The sequence below is a fragment of the Tachysurus fulvidraco genome, chromosome 22 (genome assembly GCF_022655615.1).
Source record: "Tachysurus fulvidraco isolate hzauxx_2018 chromosome 22, HZAU_PFXX_2.0, whole genome shotgun sequence".
Taxonomy (NCBI): domain Eukaryota; kingdom Metazoa; phylum Chordata; class Actinopteri; order Siluriformes; family Bagridae; genus Tachysurus; species Tachysurus fulvidraco.
Genome location: NC_062539.1, coordinates 3684845 through 3705839, shown reverse-complemented (window position 1 = coordinate 3705839; position 20995 = coordinate 3684845). Strand labels below are relative to the sequence as shown.

Sequence of the window (20995 nt, the reverse complement as noted above, 5' to 3'; positions counted from 1 at the left end):
CTACATTTATCATAACTATATTTATTTTGTTTTTATTATACTTTTGTGACAGTCTGTAAAATTGTAATTATAACTTTTAGATTTTGTTCTGCCACCAATATATTTAAAAAATAAACAAATAAATAAACATATATAGTTATTATTATTATTATTATTATTGATCAGCTTTCTTCTCTGTACGTGTTCACGTCGTCAGGATGTAGCCCTGCGCTCTAATGAAAGTCAACACCATACGTTACCAGCACCGAGTAACCATGGCAACCCTGCGTGTCCATCACAACGCTCACAGCTCTTGTATTTCAGGCCAGCATGCTAAAAGAAAAGAAAAAAAACAGCACAGATAAAACGTGGCACGAGTGATTTGTAGGAATGCCTCATGTTGGGGTTTGATAACTCACCCCACTTCTGCCTCGGTCTCATTCCAGCAACACAAAGCTAGTTTGCCGGTCATCTTCAGAACGGACCTTTCAACCGATGTCAAGCAGAACGAGAAGCAAACAAGACACGGGGTATAGGCTCTACATGCAATCAGGGCTCATTTACAGCTTCACCCGGGGGTACGGTGTCTCGCTCTTCAGTGCACTTCACTGATGAAACATTGTTCCATTCAGGATGCGATCGATCAGACAAAATATTTGAAAAACTGCGAGTCGTGCCAATTAGCTTTGAGATGAGCGATTTCTCTTTACACCACAGTGCTCTAGGTGTTTCAAATCTGATTGGTCAAAAGGTGTGGACACTTAAACACTGTAAATCAAAAAATAGCTTTGTATTCATGCGCTCGCTCTAATATTTCAGTGTCGCCATGGTAACAGATGATGTACAGGGACGTGCCACATATGGAAAAGCAGAAAAGATCCACATGTTCAACAAAGAAAAACACGATTTCTACGGCAAATTTTGCCGTAAGGAGATGTTTATGGAAGGAATCTCCAGGAAGGATTACGGGTAGTATATAACGTAAATGACGACATGAATGACCTATTCATGTGGATGTTCTTTGACATTAAGAGCCATTTGGTGCGTTTGTTTTGGAACCTTGTTTTCTCGCTTGAATCAGTTTAGTTAGACGTATACAAGTGTCATCACGCCCTTGCATCGTTGATTATTTTTCTGTAACATCCCAGTCTTGAGTGTTTTATTCCTTCATTCGCTAACACCCACCAGCGGCAGTCCTTTACTTCAGTGCTAGCTAAGACGCTAAGATCGATTAGCTAGATTTAGCAAGGATTCCTCTTTATTACGATTTCATTCATTTTTCAGAGCATCACTGCTTTCATCCATCTATAGAACTGATCCTTTATTTCATTTTCCCCTCCCTTATTTTTCTTTGGTTAATGTCCTGTTTCTACCACCTGGTATCAAAAGTATTGACACCCCACACGATATCATGATTTGCTGCATCTTTAGCCATCATCTAGAAACATTTCAACTTTGATTTAAATTTATTTTTTTTCCTGTTTGCAGTCCTTTAAAAAAAAAAAAAAAAAAACCTCTCTGATGTTGTGTTTCTCCAAAAGATAAACGTCCTTACATCGACCCCTCCCAACGCTCTGGAGCCTTTAAAATGAGATGCTGAGCTGCCGTGGGTCGTCATGGAAACAACGGACATAATACAGTTATCATTCGGAAAGAGTTGAGCATTAGGAAAAAAAACGATTTAATGAATGAACGACATGATTTTAAGATGGTGTAAACCTGCAAAATCTCACGGAAACGATCTTGTGTGTATTTTTTTTAACACAAAAAAATCTAGATGGAAATTGCTAAAGAGGAGAAGAGCAGAGAGGTCAAGGTTCGGTTCGTCTTTGATGAATGAGATGGTAAAAGCAGGACAGAATTATTACGCTTGGACTTATTCCGTGGTGCTGAGGGAGAGTGTGTGTGTGTGTGAGAGAGAGAAAGAGAGAGAGAGAGAGAGAGAGAGAGAGAGAGAGAGAAACATTCATCATGTGAGACTCCACGTCGTCTCCCCACTGAGCGCAGCTCTGATTCACTCCTGAAGTCCACAAAGACATGATGGGTGACAGGAAGTATGAGGTGACGGCAATATTCATGTATATGAACCGAGGCTGTGCCGGAACACTCCATGTTTTTTTTTTTGTTTTTTTTTTACACATATGCATAGATCACAACAATTTCATATCATATACAGATATATGAAGCTATGAAAGAGAGAAGTGGGAGATGAAGTGCTGAGATGAGCTCCTGTGTTGTCCGACGGATTAGAAGTTTGTGCCGAAATGTATCAGGAGAAAAAGCTGCAGAAATCGTGTTTGACATGAGCACACAGCAGGTACCAAGGCACAGTGGTCAATCTAATACCTCAGCTGGGAGTTTTGTTTCTCACACACACTCACTCAAACACACTCTCTCACACACACACACACACACACACACACACACACACACACACACACACACACACACAGGCAGGCAGAAATAAATGAAAACTCACACACAAAGACAGATGTACCTTGACATGTTTCCTGATATTTTCTTCTGAAGCTGATGATTTCCACATCATGTTCCACTGGTAGCTTGAAGAACTCACTTACTTACTAACAATATTTATTAACCTCATCACCTGCGTGTCTGGTCTCATTTCATTTCTCTTTCCTTTACTCTTCCGTTTTAATAAAGCAGAGCTGACGTGAAGAAGAGAAAAAGGGGTGGAGCTAATTAGGCTAATTAATACAGGTCGGAAAATGTCTAAAATCGGGAAAATAATGAGACGGCGTCTGGATGATGTTGTTTTGGATCACAAAGATTTTTGGCTAATTATTAAAAATGTAAAACAGAATTCTAGCAGCAAACAATATATTAAAATTAAAAATTATTAAATAATAATAAAAATAAATATAAAATAAACTATTATTATTATTCATGCAAATTATTAAGCACAAATTTTAAATAAAGATAATATTTTTTTTACAAGTTACTAAGTTGTACACTAGGCCTATAACAGGGGCGTGGCCTGTTTAAGCTCTATTAAAGGAGGCGTGGCCTTTGCGCCTGTTAGACCTATGAAGGAGGCGGGGCCTTTGCGCCTGTTAGACCTATGAAGGAGGCGGGGCCTTTGCGCCTGTTAGACCTATGAAGGAGGCGGGGCCTTTGTGTCTGTTAGACCTATGAAGGAGGCGGGGCCTTTGTGTCTGTTAGCTTTATTGAAGAACGTATTGTTTCTGGGTCTGTTAGTGACATTAAAAAAGGTGTGGCCATTGTGCCTCAGTCATGTTGAAGGAGACGTGGCCTGTGTCTGTCAGTTACACAGAAAGGCCATACCTCCTTCATTGTGACTGACAGACACAGGCCACATCTCCTTCAACATGACTGAGGTCACGCCCCTTTTAGTGTGACTGACTGAAAGGCCACACCTCCTTTAGTGTATACAGATGTCATGGCCTTGTGGCCTTTCTTTCAGTCACACCAAAAAGGGTGTGACCATTCTGTCAGTCACACTAAAATGGGAGTGACCTTTCTGTCAGTCACACCAAAATGGTCGTGACCTTTCTGTCAGTTACTCTGAAAAGGGTGTGACCTTTCTGTCAGTCACACTATAAAGGGTGTGACCTTTCTGTCAGTCACACTATAAAGGGTGTGACCTTTCTGTCAGTCACACTATAAAGGGTGTGACCTTTATGTCAGTCACACTATAAAGGGTGTGACCTTTCTGTCAGTCACACTATAAAGGGTGTGACCCTTCTGTCAGTCACACTAAAAAGGGCGTAAAATTTCTGTCAGTCATACTAAAAGAGGCGTGACCTTTTGGTCAGTCACACTAAAAGGGGCATGATCCTTCTGTCAGTCACACTATAAAGGGTGTGACCCTTCTGTCAGTCACACTAAAAAGGGCGTAAAATTTCTGTCAGTCATACTAAAAGAGGCGTGACCTTTTGGTCAGTCACACTAAAAGGGGCATGATCCTTCTGTCAGTCACACTAAAAAGGGCGTGGCCTTTCAGACAGTCACACTAAAAGGGGCGTGACCTTTCAGACAGTCACACTAAAAGGGGCGTGACCTTTCAGTCAGTCACACTAAAAGGGGTGTGGGCTTTTGTCTGCTAAGGCAACAGTTTTCACCCTGAATTGTTGTCTTAAATGTAGTTAAAAGGCACTGAATATATAATCAGAATGTCTCTAAATAAAGACGTGCATGATATTGTCTCAGAAGGACAGATACAGACCCACTCCCTCTTTTACAGGGAGTGAGAAGGAAAAAGGTGAGAAGGAAGATCATCTCCAATTTTTTTCAACCTCACAATTTGGTGCACTAGAGTCATGAATAAGAATCATGTTTATTCCTGTTTATGGTGACAATAAAATCAGCATTTTTAATGGAGATCAAGTGAGACAGCTGAGACCGCCACCTAGTGCTGCTGCAGTTCATGGCATGCTGCAGTAGCATGACAACAGGAAAAAAAAAAAAACATGCACAGGATCCATCTGGACCTCAGGATCATTAATTCCACCGCAGACCTGTAAAAATGCTGTGGTTCTAGGCATCATGTCTGAACGGCCATCTCTCTGTCTGTCACACAAGCTGCGGCAGGAAAACCCGCAGAGCTCAGGGCTTTTTATAAACTCATCTGGTGGAGATGTCTGGCACAGAGGGGGGCACGGCGGGCACAAAGACCTCTTAAAGGCTAGATTGATGATGCTGCTCGACCGGGCCGCGTTCAGAATGGATAGCAGCGTTCACAGATCTCTCACCTGGCTAATGACGCCTGTGGAATCCAATCTAAAAGGCAGAGCGTGTGCTGAAGTGAACGATCAGGAGATGCTGATAAATGACCGGAGAGATCGGAGGAGGCAGAACTGAACCGACATGATTTTGTTGTTTCTGCAGAAGTCTTTTGTCGTTCCACGTGTGATGCGGCTGATCCTCCGGGGAAGGATTTAACCTCAATCCAGGATACGACGTAAAAACACGCCGCTGGTCTAAAGTAATAATCAACACCAGACAGAATCTGAAGAGTTTTATTCCTCTTTTACCACAACTAACGGTCACTTCTTCAGCAGCTACTCTTTTAAGTTGATAAAAAGTTAAAAAGCAAACAAACAACCCACGGCTTGAGATGCTAGAAAAACAAACAAACACTCGTCTCATCAGGAAAACCTACAGTTTTTACAGAGCTTCACCTCTAAATGACAATGGAGACTCCGGGGAAAAGGCTAAATAAATGTAGATCTAGAAGACACACAAACGTAAATAAAATATTATATAAGCTTTTTTATTCACCCCTTCTTTTTGAAGAAATGCTGATTTCCAAAAGTACAAATATAAAGAGTTCGTGTAGTGCTTTGTGATTCGCTTAAAAAAAAAAAAAAGATAAAAATGAAGAAAAAAAAAAAAAAGAATATTATTTACAGCGCATGTGAAGCACTGGCTTATTTACTGCCTTCAGAGTTTATTGATATGCAGCCCACATGGTTGTTCAACCCCCATCTCTCTCACCATCCATCTAACCTCTCTCTCTCTGTACGAGTATGAGAGTGTGTGTAAACCACAGAAGGCAGGAGGCAAGGCCATGCAGATGACGTGACCTGCTTTAAAACGAGCTCATTAACCTTGCATAGCGAGCTGGAGAACCGTTATCTACAGTCCTGCTGCGGCCGTAACCCTCAGCAACCGGCCGCCGCACCGAGAGAACAAACGTGTGGAGCTCGTACAGGTTCTCGCAGCTCGGGTTATTGAATGAAGATGAAGAAAAACGACACATTAGAACTTAATTTGAACTTCTATCCAGCTGATTCATCTTATCTGCAGAATTAAAATGAAAAAAAAAAAAATTAAAAAATGAATTAATAATAATAAAAAAAAAGACAATCGTTTGAGCGTTTGGACACTGATGTCAGTTTATTATATTGATCAGTTTAATTTCAATAAATGAGTCCTATAATCAATCAGACCTGTACGTCTAATCCCAGTGTCCTAATGGATATCATGTGCTTACAGGAACCGACTTTGTGGAATAAAAACAGGTTTAAAAAACAGTCCAAAGTTCCCTCCTTTTCCAGGAAAAGGTTCAAATCAAACTGAATCCATTTTCAAGTTTTCCCACAAATGTAGTTAATATTCACCTCAAATGGCTTCGATCACATGATCTCACCTCGTACACTCTTACTGCTGACATTCAGGACTTTGCTGTACATCAAGCTAGAATGTTATCTGAGCAGCCATCTTGGACCTTTCTCCTAGGTCCCGCCTCCTGAAGTCTGTAAGCTAACGATAACATCGTGTAGGCTGCGTCCCAATCAGATCCCTGATTCAGATCTCTTTATTCCCCTCAATAGCAAAATCCTTCCAGTGAACTGAAAAACACTTGCACCATAAAACCCACTTAGTTCCCTTACTCATAATGAGGTCATATTTTCTGAAGCCTCTCGTGTCGAAGATAGCGATCGTGTCTGCTGGTGATATGTTACCAAAACTTTACACACAAATGTAATAAAATAATTGAATAAAACCACGATTATTTCAAAAGAAAGAAAACGATCGATTATAACTACTCAGCGATTATATAGCTGTTTAATTAGCACAAAGGAAACGTCACCCACTAAAAGGAGGAGGTTTTACTGCACATCGTTGTTTTCAGCTCTGTGGGCTTGGCCTTTTATGGGGTTTTGTGGGCGGGGCTTAAAGGTAGGGTCTCCGATATTTGAGAAATGCTTCTGAAAACTGCGTTTGGCCACCAAACAAAACAAAACAAAAAAAAAAAACGTGTAGCCAGAGCAGAAAGGGGCGGGTCTTGTCAATATGGGCGGAGAGAGGGTTCAGTGCGCATGTGTGCATGTGCGCATATTCACAGGTTGGAGTTTCCCGAGTCAATAACTCCTGAGCTAAACACTGTTACTACACAAAACGCGGTTGTAGCTGCCTCTCTACATTACTACGATAGAAAAGAGGTGTTATTTGTGTAGTAACAGCGTTTAGCTCAGGAGTTATTGACTCGGGAAACTCCAACCTGTGAATATGTGGCCAACTTCCTGCTCCTTCAGTTCTCTCCAGCGCTGGAAAGCTGATCCTATATTAACACGTCCTACTTCTTGTCCTTATCGTAAGTCTTTCTTCGCTTTCTTTCTTTGTTTTTATCCTCCATGTCGATGTTAAAACCTCTTTCTGCTAATGTCACACATGCGCACTGAACACTCTCTCCGCCGCATATTGACAAGCCCCGCCCCTTTCTGCTCATTGGCCACACGTTTGTTTTGATTTTTGTTTAGCTTTTTGTCCCGACTCAGTTTTCTGAAGCATTTCTCAAATATCAGAGGCCCTGCCTTTAATGTAAACCAACAAGTTAATTAAAAATGCATTAAATCGGTTTTTAATAAATTAAGCTTCACTAAAAGCTTGTGAAAATGAGGCTCGGTGCAAAAAAAATCAAACCGGAAATAAGAATATAGTTCCTAACTTTTATATATGTGAGAGAAATCCTTTAAGCTTATAAACTAAAGTGCAAAACTACACATGGGCACGTCGTATACCAAACAGCTCCTGGAGGGAAAATTAGGAAAGGTTTGATTTCTCCACCCGCCCGTTTAATTCTCATCGGTAAGATTTAACAAAGACGCAAAAAAAAAAAAAAAAAGGCGCCTATTTCCACTGTGCACTGGGTTCAACTCGGTTCAGCTCAGTGGCTTAAAGATCAGGAATTTCATTTGAATAAACAGAGCAGCATTAATATTACCTTATAAAAAAAATTTCTCGTCACGTCAGCGGAACAGAAACGCGCAGTGAAGTGTAAAAACGTGAGCAGGGACAATGACACAGCTCATCTTGGTGCATTTGCGTAATGATGCTCAAGAAAACCTTTAAACGTGAGGAACCGCTGTTCTCAGATCACGAGACGGAACGTTCTCGCTGTCTGAGCTGAAAAGCTTGTGCTCATTTGAAGCTTGTGCTCTCGTGAACACGTCTGTGCATAGACGTCTGTGTGGCGTCAGCTAATTAAGATCAAGAAACGTTTCGTATTTTTGTTTTTACGGGATGAATTAAAAACCTCCGTAAAGCTCTTTTTGTTTCTTTTTCATAATTCTCCCGCTATACACTTATTATACGGTCTGTGTGTTGATCGTAAAGGACAGAAAAATAGATTCCGTTTTCTAATCGCAGACATTCCTGTAGAGATTTAAAGCTCAGCATGATTTATAGTGCATCCAGCTTATTATCTCCAGCTCGGTCTCACACTCTGCCTACCGTGAACACCTTCTGCTTTAATAGACCTTTTGTCTATAGAAATGCTTTCTGTACTAACAATATATACGTGCAAGTTAAATTAGCATAATACCCTGTAAAGCTGATTGGCTCCAATCGATCGTTAGTGTGCTGTGTTCTTGTAAGAGTTTGGCCTTCATTTTTTTTTTTTTAAACGGAGAAATTAAAACTGTCCGGAAAACACAAAAGGCTCGATAACCTTTCGAGGATTCTCTTCACCCAGACGGACAGATGTGTGTATGACGTGTGCTTCCCTGTTTTACGGCTCACTCTGTGCTATCGGAGACTCCCGTTTGCTCCGTGCTCAGTTTGTACAGCACTTTTTTGGAGATGAACCTGCGGGACGAGACGGACCGCAGTCAGAACCAGGGTGCTTTTAAAGAATGGCATAAAATGCAGTGAATGTTGAATGCAGACCTGGAGAAGGAGTTGTCGAAGATAAGTGCATATTCGCCGGGGTTGCGAGCTTTCACCTGGCCTTCGATTTCCTTCTTGTGAGAATTACACCTGGTTAAAGCGATCAGAACCTGTAAGAGAGAGAAAGAGGAAGAGAGGTCCAGTGTACACGCCGAGAAATGTGTGTGTGTGTGTGTGTGTGTGTGTGTGTTCTACCTTGGCCTGCTCCACTGGGGTGTCTGTTCCCTCTCTGTACACCACACTAAAGGAGATGCTCTTTGGCATAGAGGTAAACTCCCATCTTATGGTGGGTCCAGCGGTATCCACGGTGATGGGGATGAGACTGTAGCAGCTGGACTTTATGAAGAGTTCTCTGAACTCCTGCCCGAAGTTGGAGATCTCCTCTACACCAAACGGCACGGACTGCCTGAAGGACAGGACACGCAAATCACATGACCAAGTGACAGCCAACAGAGGAGCACACAAACAACTTGTGATCCACTGTCAGCCTACAGATGACAAACTGATCATGTGACCCTCTGATAGGGTATAAAAGAACGTGCACTGATCCCATGACCTTCTGATAGTGTATAAAATAACGTACACTGATCTCATGACCTTCTGATAGTGTATAAAATAACATACACTGATCATGTGACCTTCTGATAGTGTATAAAAGAACGTGCACTGATCCCATGACCTTCTGATAGTGTATAAAAGAACGTGCACTGATCCCATGACCTTCTGATAGTGTATAAAATAACATACACTGATCATGTGACCTTCTGATAGTGTATAAAATAACATACACTGATCATGTGACCTTCTGATAGTGTATAAAATAACATACACTGATCATGTGACCTTCTGATAGTGTATAAAAGAACAGACACTGATCATGTGACCTTCTGATAGTGTATAAAATAACATACACTGATCATGTGACCTTCTGATAGTGTATAAAAGAACAGACACTGATTACATGACCTTAAAAAAAAGAAAGAACGTACACTGATAGTAATAACAAGTCTTATAACACACTTTCCCCAGGTCAGTCAGCTGTATCGTTGCCTGTATGACGTACGTACGTGATTTCTCCCGACTTGAGCAGGCAGATCTCTGAGTCCTGCACCAAGCTTGGCAGATCCTCCGACTCGTCTGGGGTGAAGTCACCGCCGCTCGTACTGCTGCTACTGCACAAACACGAACAACGAACAAGGTGTGTTGTCTCTGACCTACTGCTGGGTAGAAGTGCACTACTTGGCTCCTAAATGACATGTAATACTATACACGGGTCATACAATTAAATACAGTCCTACCCCAGTCGTGTCAAACTCTCGATTCTGATTGGTCAGCAGCTCTGCCACTCTTTCCTTCTAACACATTAGCATTTATATTCTAGCAGCTCATTCACAGGGACTTGTATGGGGATGCAACACATCTAGTGATGTCATTACTAATCAGTCCCGGGTGTGTGTGTGTGTGTGGGGGGGGGGGGGGGGTTAAATCACACTACGATTGAAATGAAAAATGGCTAACTAACACTACATCACAAGTCTATGTTTCAAATATTAGAGTGTAAGAGTTTGCGAGTGAGAGAGTTTGTTCTGGAGGCAGGAAAAGACAGTATCGTGTTTCCATGGCAACCTTCATCATTTGTTGCACAAAACGGCAGCTATGATGGGAATAATGTGGGAATAAATTGAGATCATTTAAGATAACATTTTAATGGAGATGTGAAGAGTGTGTGTGTGTGTGTGTGTGTGCGTGTGTGTGTGTGTGTGTGTGCGTGTGTCTCACATCTCATGTGTTCCTTGCTGTACACTTCCTGGAGACAGAGCTGTGGTGTAGGGCAGTGTGTCGTTGTCGTAAATGCAGTTCACCTCCTCGTCTGTTATGATATCGTACGCTGCGTCATCTAGCCTTGGGGACTGCGGTGCCACTGTGCAGCCGAGAGAGAGAGAGAGAGAGAGAGATTAAACTGATTAGTCCCAGATCCCAGAGCTAACAGGTTTTCCACTGATTACTGTGTAATTCCTGCCACATTTCCACCTAATGGAGGCAATACTGTGTGAAGAACACAGCGCACTGCTGCTGCTGCTGAAATCCGTCTCCTTTGGAGCAGGTTACTGTTCCACTTACAGATTATGATTTCGCCTCATGCCTAAACATAAGTAACTGTGACACTGGGGAGCATTAACAAATTATATATATATAATATATACACACACACACACACACACACACACACACACACACACAGTAATCCCTCGCCATTTCGCGGTTCAAGTTTCGCGAACTCATTGCATCACTGATTTTTCAAAATTATTAATCGAAAAATAAAAATAAAAACGGTTTCCCAGGATCCCAGACAAATCGCCTTTTCACCTATCGCGAGGGGTTCAGGTCCCCATTAACCGCGATAAACGAGGGATCACTGTATTAGTTATCAGTTTATTTAATTCCATCCTATTACATTACATTTTATTTGAAAGGCACATTGACGATGGACAAAGCAGCTTTACAGGAATATAAATTATACCATTTTAAATTTACACTCAAATATAATTTTTATTCTAACGTGCTCACAAACTGCTCGTCAGTATATGTGACGATCAAACATCTTTGACCTCTGACCTGTGACACTGGGCATGGAAGCTCTGGTGGGAGTCGAGCACAGTGGGCTGTATGACGCATGAGACGGACTTCCGAGTTCCTCCTGAGGACCGCACTCTTCTGCACCGTGCCGCGTGTAACAGTTCTTACAGCAGCGCTCTCTGAGGCCGCCCTGCTGGCTGCTGACTGTGTGACTGCAGCAGTAGTAGCAAAAAGGCCGACCACACAGCCTGAAACACACACACACACACATATATATATATACACACACACACACACACACACACACACACACACATATATATATATACACACACACACATACACACACACACACACATACACACACGCGCACACATACACACACGCGCACACATACACACACGCGCACACATACACACACGCGCACACACACACACACGCGCACACACACACGCGCACATATACACACACACGCGCACACACACGCGCACACACACACATTTTAGACACAAGTTACATGCTGGGTTTACATCTGAGCTTCTTTTAATGACTGCATTGATTTCCAATTTCACAGCATGAACAATCTGAAGTGACGTTCTCATGAGATTTGTACAGCATGTGTAACGTGACCATTAGGAGAAGGAAGTGATACTGAATGAGAAAGGTAAAGAAATGAACTGTGTGAAACTGCATCCAGAGTGTAACAGTGTGGAGCTTTGCTTGGACAGATAGCTGGCATCGTGCACTTACTTGCAGTTGTGTCTGCGCAGCCACCAGCTGAACTGCGTGTGACACTCGGAGCAATGAGGAAGCTCTCGGTCCAACTGCTCCTCGGCTCTCAGCTTCTGCTCAAACTCCAGAGCGTCTGATTTCTGCCACAGTTTGTCTTTCTCCCTGCAGGAGGTGCCAGAGAGCTACATATCAACACGTCTGGAAGCAGGCTGCAGTACTAACACATTAGCAGTACTAACACGTTAAAGACATGAGTACCGTATGAGCTCGATAAGTCTTTCCTCCAGGTTTCTTTTTGTGCGATAAAGGTCGTCTATCTCTGCAGACGACTTCAGATCGCAGTTCTCCTTCTCCAGCACGGCCCTGTGCAGGTTCTCGCTCAAGCCCTGACATGCTTTCTGAGTAAGAGTTATTTCCTCCTGAGCCCTGACACAAACAGAAAACCACACGTCTGCATCTCAACATACAGATTCCACAGTGTTAACCATGTGGCCGTAGAAATGTGTAAATAGACCCACTTTGCCAAATCGCTTTGAATCTGTTTGAGCTGTTCCTCTTTCTGCTGAAGCGAGAGGTCACATTTGGCAATGCAGGCATTTTTCTCCTCGAGCATCGCACTGAGGCTGCTGTTATTGGCCTTAACACAGAAAATACACACAAATATTTACCTCCATTTACACTGCACTATATAAACCTGTGTAGATATATGCTTTAGAAAGAAAGAAAGAAAGAAAGAAAGAAAGAAAGAAAGAAAGAAAGAAAGAAAGAAAGAAAGAGACAGACAGACACATATAGACATTGACAGACAGACAGAAATAAAGAGAAAGAAAGAAAGCAAGAAAGAAAGAAAGAGAGACAGACAGACAGAAATAAAGAGAAAGCAAGAAAGAAAGAAACAGACAGAAAGGCAGACATTGACAGACAGACAGAGACAGACAAACAGGAAGAAAGACAGAGACACATAGACATTGACAGACAGACTGAGACAGACAGACAGAAAGAAAGAATAAAGACAGACACACAGACATACAGACAGACACATATAGACATTGACAGACAGACAGACAGACAGACAGACCGAAAGAAAAAAGAGAGACAGACAGACAGACAGACACATATAGACATTGACAGACAGACAGACAGAAATAAAGAGAAAGAAAGCAAGAAAGAAAGAAACAGACGAAAGGCAGACATTGACAGACAGACAGAGACAGGCAAACAGAAAGAAAGACAGACAGACACATATAGACATTGACAGACAGACAGACAAACAGAAAGAAAGAATAAAGACAGACACACAGACATACAGACAGACACATATAGACATTGACAGACAGACAGACAGACAGAAATAAAGAGAAAGAAAGAAAGACAGAAAGAAAGAGGATGGGAATAATCCAATATCTAACATGATATACTTGGACTCCTATTTAACATCATCTATAGCACCAAAGTTTATCAGGTTATATTAATTACGGAAGAAAACATTTCGATCACAAAGAAAATGCCACTGATTGTTCAGCTTACGGTGAGACTGCTTTATCTCCACATGTCTAAACATAAATAATCTATCGGAGGGAATCCTATGTTTCTGTGGCTTTTCATGCTGTGTGGATGTACCGCCTCTGCTTATGCATATCAAAACAGCAACAGATGTGGTTGCTACTGGCAACATCTCTGGAGAAATCCTACCTCAAGCTCCGCCAGTCTGGTCTCCAGGGTTGACACTTTTTCCTGTTCTGCTTCCATCTGAGACCTTGTGCCCAGCAGCTCCTCATTCAAAGCCTGCAAATACAAAACAATATCTCAGAGCTATAAGATGTTTCCAGAGAACTGCATTAAGCATATGAATAAATGCAAGATAACAACCTTCATATGGTTTTGGTAATTGGTGGCTGCCTCGCTCAGCTGAAGCTGAAGAGCATTGAGATCTTTCTGGTTGCTTTTCCGTAAGCTCCTGGCCTCCTCCTTCGCCCCATCAAGCCTCTGCTGGAGTTCCTTCATGGCTTTCGGGAGACCCTCTGCTTGTTTCAGCCGCTCTTTGAGGTGAACGTTGTCTTTTTTCAGGGTCTCCACAGAGTCACTGAGGTTCTGTGTGTGATTTTGTGCCACCAGCATCTCCTGCAGTTTGGCTGAGAGTTCCTCACAGCGCAACTTAGCCTCTTCATACTGTCCAGTCAGCATACACACTTGGACGCCCAGCTCTGCGGTCTCAGTGTTGGCTCGGTGAAGAGCCTCTCTAGCCTCTTCATTCTCCAAGGCCAGGGCATTGCTCTGTTTCTTCAGCACATCAAGCTCCTCCTTCATAGAATCCAACTCGGTCTGTAGGCTGGCTCGAATCTGAGCCTCAGTATTCCACTTCTTCTCCAGTGCCTCCTTCTTCTCGCGACAATGCAGGAGCTCATCTACATGGCTGCGATTCAGGTCCTCCACCTGGGATTTGAGCTGCTCAGTCTGAGCACAAAGGTCTGCCTTGGAGGCCTCGGTCACCTCCTGCAAAGCCTGGATCCTCATCCTCTCCTCTGATGCCACTTGGAGCTGAACTCGAAGATCTACAACTTCCTCCTGGAGCCTCGAGACCTCCTTCATGTTTAAAGCTAATTGGGCTTCGGCTAGAGCCAGTCTAGAAGCCGCTTCTGCAGTTTCAGTGTGTTGGGTTAGGTGGAGATCTTTCCCGGAGGTTGGTCCATTATCCAGCTCTCCGTGTCTCTCCTTCATACTGTTCTCAGTTGTCATCTGGGATTTCTGCTTCTCAGAGGCTTTATGAGAGGTCAGTTCTCTCTCCAGAGCAGCTTTGGTCTCAGCCAGATCCTTGTAGCTTTCCTCGTTCCTCTTTACTGTACTGACCAACTTTGCATTGATCTCCATTAAGCTGATACACTGGGTTTTGTACTCCTCCAGCTTTTTGCTCTGACTTTCCAGGCTCTGCTTTTCTAACTGCTGGATCTTCTGCGTGCTAATTGAGAGATTAATTTCCTTTTCTTTCAGCTGTTCCTGCAGTGATACAATCTGTTTTTCTAGTGTTCCCTTTAGGTTACTGCTCTTTTGTTGAAGCTCCTCATGCTCACGTTTTGCTTTCTTTTTCACCTCCTCTAGCTGTTGGACTCTTTCCTGTAGTGCGCTTTCTATGTCCTGTAGCTGTGTATGCAAATTCTTTACCTCTAGTTCTTTCCCAGTCAGTGCTTCCTTGAGGTGACTTACAGTCGCTTGGAGCTCAACAACTTGTTGAATTGAAACAGTTCTTTCCTCTTCGCTGGAGGTGCGAAGCTTGGCAAGTGCCGCTTCACTCTCTTTCAACTTTTCCCCCTCAGCTTTGAGTTCTTGCGACAATCTTTCAACCTGCTTTGCCAAATCCCCGGTACTGTGCTTCTTCTCGTCAGCCTCTTGCTGGTACGAATCCTTTGTAACCTTCTCTGCTCCCTCCTTACACGGCTTATGATTGGCGCTCTCGGCAGCAAGTAGCTTGACTTGAAGATCAGCAACCTCCTGCTTTAAATCTGCTGCTTCATCGGTAAGCAGATGAACCTGCTCTTGAAGCTGCTGTTTGAGTAGCTCTGACTGGTCGAGTTCAACACGCAGGTCATCTATGGCACTACAAGTGAGTTCTCCTAGTTCTCCGAGGTCTGCTTGAAAACTGCTGCCCAAGTCTGGGCCTGGGAGATATTCCTGCACTTGCTGAAACAAGAAAAAAATAAAAGTTACGGGGATTCTGGACACACGTCGTTTTGCTAATACAAGTCCGACTCGATTGGGAATAAAATGCTAGTCATAAACAAACAAAAAAAAAAACGGGTGGAGACCTGCGAGCAGTTGCTGACAAGGCTATTGACACTGGAGCAGCGGCTGGGCGGTCTCCACACGTGGGCACCTGGCGCTGCTGAACCCACAGTTCTCCTACAAGTACCAAAGTCATGAAGAATCAAGAAAGAACTTTGTGTTACTGAGGTGAAATGAACAGGAAAGACATGCTGAGCAGAGCTGAAACTGAGTTATCAAGTTTAAATCCAGTGTGAGCGTCTAGCCAAACCACATCCTTAGGTGTGTGTGTGTGTGTGTGACCGTGAACCATTACATGCCACACGATTGTACACTGCAGGTGCCTGTGACTGGAGGCTAAACAACCGAAAATTTGCTTCAAAAGCTGCACTTGGGCCATGTTTTAAAAAAAAAAAAAAGGAGTCTCTAAAGTACAGCGTGTATGTGTATGTGTGTATGTGTGTTATAGGTTTATGTGCTGAAGTTGAAGCTAGTGAAGCAAAACAGGATGTGCATTCTCTTCTGTCAATCTCAGCAACGTTGGCCAATCATGCGTGTCTGCAAGCTCATGTATTCATATTAAGCAGAGTTGACCAGAATACTTCTTGGACAACCTGGCAAAGGTGGGCCACTCGGAGTCTAGATCGTATCCTCTGGATGCCACGTCGAACTGGATGGCGTTCAGCTCATACAGGTGATTGATGATGTCAACGTTGAGGTGGGACTTCAGAAAAGGACTGCGGGCGTAGTACCAGTCGCTGCGTTGGGTGATACAAAAGCATGGAGTCAATGGATGGAAATGAAAGCCGAGACAAAAAAATAAAAATAATCAAATCCAGATGCTTGGGTTCAAAAGAACATACTGTCCATAAACATGCTGCACCTAATCCAAGAGAGGAAGAGAGAATTCTGCTGAAATGTCAGGCAGAAGTAAAACTGAGCAAATCAGAAAGCAGTGTACTGAAGTTACTTTCTGTACAATTACTTCAAGCCTACACAAGAGGAAGAAGTCACAACTTGAGTGTTCAATACAATACACAGATAGATAGATAGATAGATAGATAGATAGATAGATAGATAGATAGATAGATAGATAGATAGATAGATAGATAGATAGATAGATAGATAGATAGATAGATAGATAGATTTTTTTTTACCATTGTGCATGTACTGTACCTTATTGCAGTTGTTTTTCTTTCATTCTTTCTTTCTTTCTTTTTTTTTTAAACATTGTATGATTTTGGTTATACTGTTAATGAGTTCTTTATTGGAGCAAACCATTCGCCGAATGCTTTAGTTCCTTTTATCTGGGTTGTTGTTGTTTTCAGTGTACTCTTACAGATGTGGCAAATTTCTTCATTTGTATTGAATTTCAGTTCGCTTCAGCGATTCTAACACACTAACCGCGGTCACTGGCATGGATAAGAATGGACTAGCCTGGGCACTGATCCCGTAGATGTTAAGCGATGTGAGGCTGCGCTTTGAAAAGCATCGGTCTGGTTGATTGGATTGTATGTCAAAATGTTGCGTTATCTGTTTATTTAGCTTATACTGTGTACTTTCATTTTAGCAGCCACAAAAGTGTTATTATATGTTTTGCTACCAAGACAATGATCTGTAGCTACGGGTAAAAGAAATAAATAAATAAATCATGTACTCTAGTGTCGAGGGTAATTTTGTCTCAACAGTAAACAGTGCCTGGAAGCCCCGCTCCCTCCTCTAGAGTGTTACATTTACAGCATTTAGCAGACGCCCTTATCCAGAGCGACTTACATTTTATCTCTTTTTTTTACAACTGAGCAATTGAGGGTTAAGGGTCTTGCTGAGGGGCCCAGCATTGGCAGCTTGGAGGACGTAGGGCATGAACTCACAACCTTCCGATTGGTAACCCACCTTAACCACTAGGCTACCACATCACTAGGCTTCCCACGTTTCATGCTGAATACATGAAATGTTCAACATTCTCCTTTCCATCCTTTCAGCTAAAACGAGGAAGAAACAATGGTTGGAATATTTCGAAAAAAAGAAAAATGTTAAGCAACAGAGGTGTTAAAACGACTACACATAAGAAGTGAGCTTTACTGGACCCTTGACACGGACCCACTGAGGGGCGTTACAGTCGAGGTTTTTCTGATGATTCAGTGTCATGGATTGTTGCCTGGGGATTAGTCGTTCCTGTTAGTAATGATAGCGTACTAACGTAACTCGTAGTGTGTAATGAAGGATCTGATCTGACACACGGTCACATGTTTGTTTATCTCGGACACACTCAGACATCAGCGGCAACTAAGACAGGTTCAGCACGCGAACAGCAAATATTTTTAATTTCCTTCATCCAAAGCCATGATCATGTGTTTATAATAAAAGGTATCTCTATTTCCTGCTAAACATGTTCTGACAGTGAACACTCGTGCTTCCTGTTCTCCTACCATGTGACTCTCTGGTTCATCAGACATTGCTGAAGAGTGTCTGCCAGTCGCTGGTGCACCAGGCAGTAGCGGATAAAAGCTCGACCTTTTCCCAGAGACGTCTTAAGCTGCGGGACATGAAAAGAGTTTTCATTAGTTTAACAAGATTCATTCATTTAAACACCCATACACACATCTGAATGAAATTTGTTTTATGTTCTTCAAACTTAAGAGTTAACTAACAAACGTGGTTTGTGGTTACTGATAGAAATCTTCTTACGCAAGACACAGAAAGCCAAAATGAAACAATCTTTCCCAGAGTTACAGGTTAGAACATTCGTCATGACTGGATTTAAAGTGTTTCTTCACTACTGTGAGTGTGTCATCTCATAACACAGCAGATGGCAAGACTGTACAAAGTGGCCAAATTAAAGAACATATGGACAGCAGATGTCACGTCACAGCTGATGAATAACACACACACACACACACACACAGATCGACTGGGATTTTAAACTTTTCTTTAATGTAATGCAAAGGAGTCTGTAATTTGTAAATTCAGTGGTTTAAAAGGGGGAAAAAGTCAACGATCAAAGAACTGCCAACAATATATCACTGCCAACAATTACTGTTTTTAATTACATCATAGTTTTTATCCATTTCTAACATTATTATTATATTTATCATTATGGGACATAATACATAAGCTAGTTCCTGTTATCACTAATGTTAGGTGATGCAACTACAGAATTGTTCCCTCAACATTCTCTTTTATTTACACTCAAGGTTTAATAAGATCTCAAACATGCTGCTGTTCAAGATGCAAGACAAACATCCCCGTCCTGAAGACAGGAGCCGTTTCAGAAATCAACGTCTCCTTACTGAAGACTTTCCCAGGGCAGAAAAACTCCTAACTGTTACAAAGTTCTGACACTGAAGACTCCTTGCATAAAAAACTTAAAACCCAGTTTCATTGTTGCTCCTGTTTGTTGTCAACAGTTTTAAGCAGCATACCTCTGGGATCGACTTGACAAATCGAATGCCATCGTTAGTCCCTTTGTTCTTGGCCAAGCAATCACAGAAATAGTCCCAGTAATCTTTCCTACTGCCCAAAAAAGTGGATTTCTCTTTCTGGTCAAACTAGAAACAGACGTTCATGTGTCAGAATAAATGAAAGAAAACTAGAGAATATAAAGATATATTATTACTGACAAGACATAAGACACACTTGGAGTAAGTATTCCAGTTTGTAGGAGAACTTGTGGAGACTGGGGCTGTCGTCTGTGATGGGTTCTCCGCTCTCAATGTGCTCCTTAGTCAGCTCAGAAACCGCTTCTGCACAAGAAAATGACCCGGCATATGACATCGGCGAGGAGCAAAAGCAACACGAATTACTAGGATAAACACAGCGTAGTTAAAACAGAATGGATGGCCTAGAGACGTAGATGTGGTGAGTTCCAAAGAAACATGGAGGTAGTCTTAAGAAATAGTCTGAATCATACAGTATATGGTGTGTGTTTGTGTTTATGTGTGTGATTTGCTTGGATACCACGCAGATCTCTGATTATCCTCTGGAGCTGATTTTCTCCCACTGTTAAAGATGCCATGGCGAAGCAGGAGGACGAAACGTGGCTTACACCGTCGTCGTACTGTCAGCTGTAACAAGGGAACCTACCATAACGATAAATTAAAAAAAAGCAGACAGAATCATCAGGATGAACTTATAGACATGATATCTAATGCATAATTAGTAAGCAAACAAAAGTTATTAACCATACATTCAGAATTTACATAACATGAATTTACCTTTTTGCAGTGAGGAAAATAAATAAATAAATTAATAAATACATTCATTAATAAATAAATAAACACATCAAGAAATAAATTAATTAATAGATACATAAATAAATGATTTCATTGGTTAACTAGTTGGATAAATAAACAAACTAATAAATAAATAAATAAATAAATAAATAAATAAATATACATGAATACGTTAATTATTAAATTAATTGATTAATTAATTGATTGATTTTTACTTAGGACACAACCAACAATTCAGAAATGGTACGACCCACTGCAGGGGTGTTGAAAAAGTACGATTTAGGATTTATGTCTTGGAGGAACATATTATGCACTTAACTATTAAAATGAATGAATATTTTACCATTTAACATTTGTTTTGGATTTGTAAAAGTTTTAACTTTTACATATAAGACCATCAGGGCGCCGTCAGATCAGCAGTCACCCCCCTCAGCAGTTCTCCGTTCATTTAAAAGCTTCGGGGTGAAAAAAAAAGAGACACCCTTTAAAATTTAGTATTAAACTTTATTGTGAGTTTAAGAGCTTATCTGTTTAATAAATAACACAACTAGATGCTGATAGAAATAACGAGCCGTAGGAACAAACGGATGGATGTGATGTTGTCGAGCCGATAAAGTTTAACGGAAAAACCACCGTATTATTACGTCACCACCGACGCTCGCGCTTCCCAAAACAAACCGGCGATTTGAAGGATAAGGAAATTTCCAGCTGTTAAATCATCAGTTTGGTTTTATTTTGGTGTAAAAATGAGGAAAGAAACTCTTTCGCTTTGGTGAAGCACCTGCTCGTCATTGGAAATGTTTACTATACAAACTCCAAGCTTAAGTGTCTTTTTAATGTAATAAAATGAAGCGATTAAAACACACTGACATTTGATATAAAAACGAGTGTAAAAGTAAACATACTGTACTTTCGAAAGGAAAGATGATCCTCCATATCGATTTATTTACAGGATAGAACAAGTGAAACAGTCTCGCGGTGGGTGGGACATGCGGATGATTGACAGTCAGCTCGACCAATCAGAACTGTTTTTATCTGTCGACAAAGCGCTCTGTCCAGCAGGT

General features: G+C 41.7%; 1 protein-coding gene across 3 annotated transcripts; it reads right to left on the bottom strand.

Annotated features, from left to right (window-relative positions):
* Positions 1-7973: 7973 nt before the first annotated feature.
* fyco1b (FYVE and coiled-coil domain autophagy adaptor 1b) lies at positions 7974-20991 on the bottom strand. Of its 3 annotated transcripts, XM_047806374.1 has the most exons (19): positions 20837-20943; positions 20275-20386; positions 19657-19778; positions 19336-19442; positions 19122-19247; positions 18129-18235; positions 16314-16457; positions 15744-15837; positions 13813-15618; positions 13636-13728; positions 12462-12580; positions 12202-12369; positions 11962-12105; positions 11251-11459; positions 10414-10555; positions 9702-9806; positions 8830-9040; positions 8635-8744; positions 7974-8553 (listed from the first exon to the last, which is right to left on the bottom strand). In XM_047806374.1, the coding sequence occupies exons 3-19, from the start codon at positions 19712-19714 to the stop codon at positions 8484-8486; spliced, it is 3813 nt and encodes a 1270-aa protein (XP_047662330.1). In that variant the 5' UTR covers positions 19715-19778; positions 20275-20386; positions 20837-20943; the 3' UTR covers positions 7974-8483. The 3 variants fall into 3 exon arrangements, with proteins under 3 accessions (XP_047662330.1, XP_047662328.1, XP_047662329.1); XM_047806372.1 differs by lacking the exon at positions 20275-20386 and having other exon boundaries at positions 20837-20991; XM_047806373.1 differs by lacking the exon at positions 20275-20386 and having other exon boundaries at positions 20842-20988.
* Between the last annotated feature and the right edge of the window lie 4 nt (positions 20992-20995).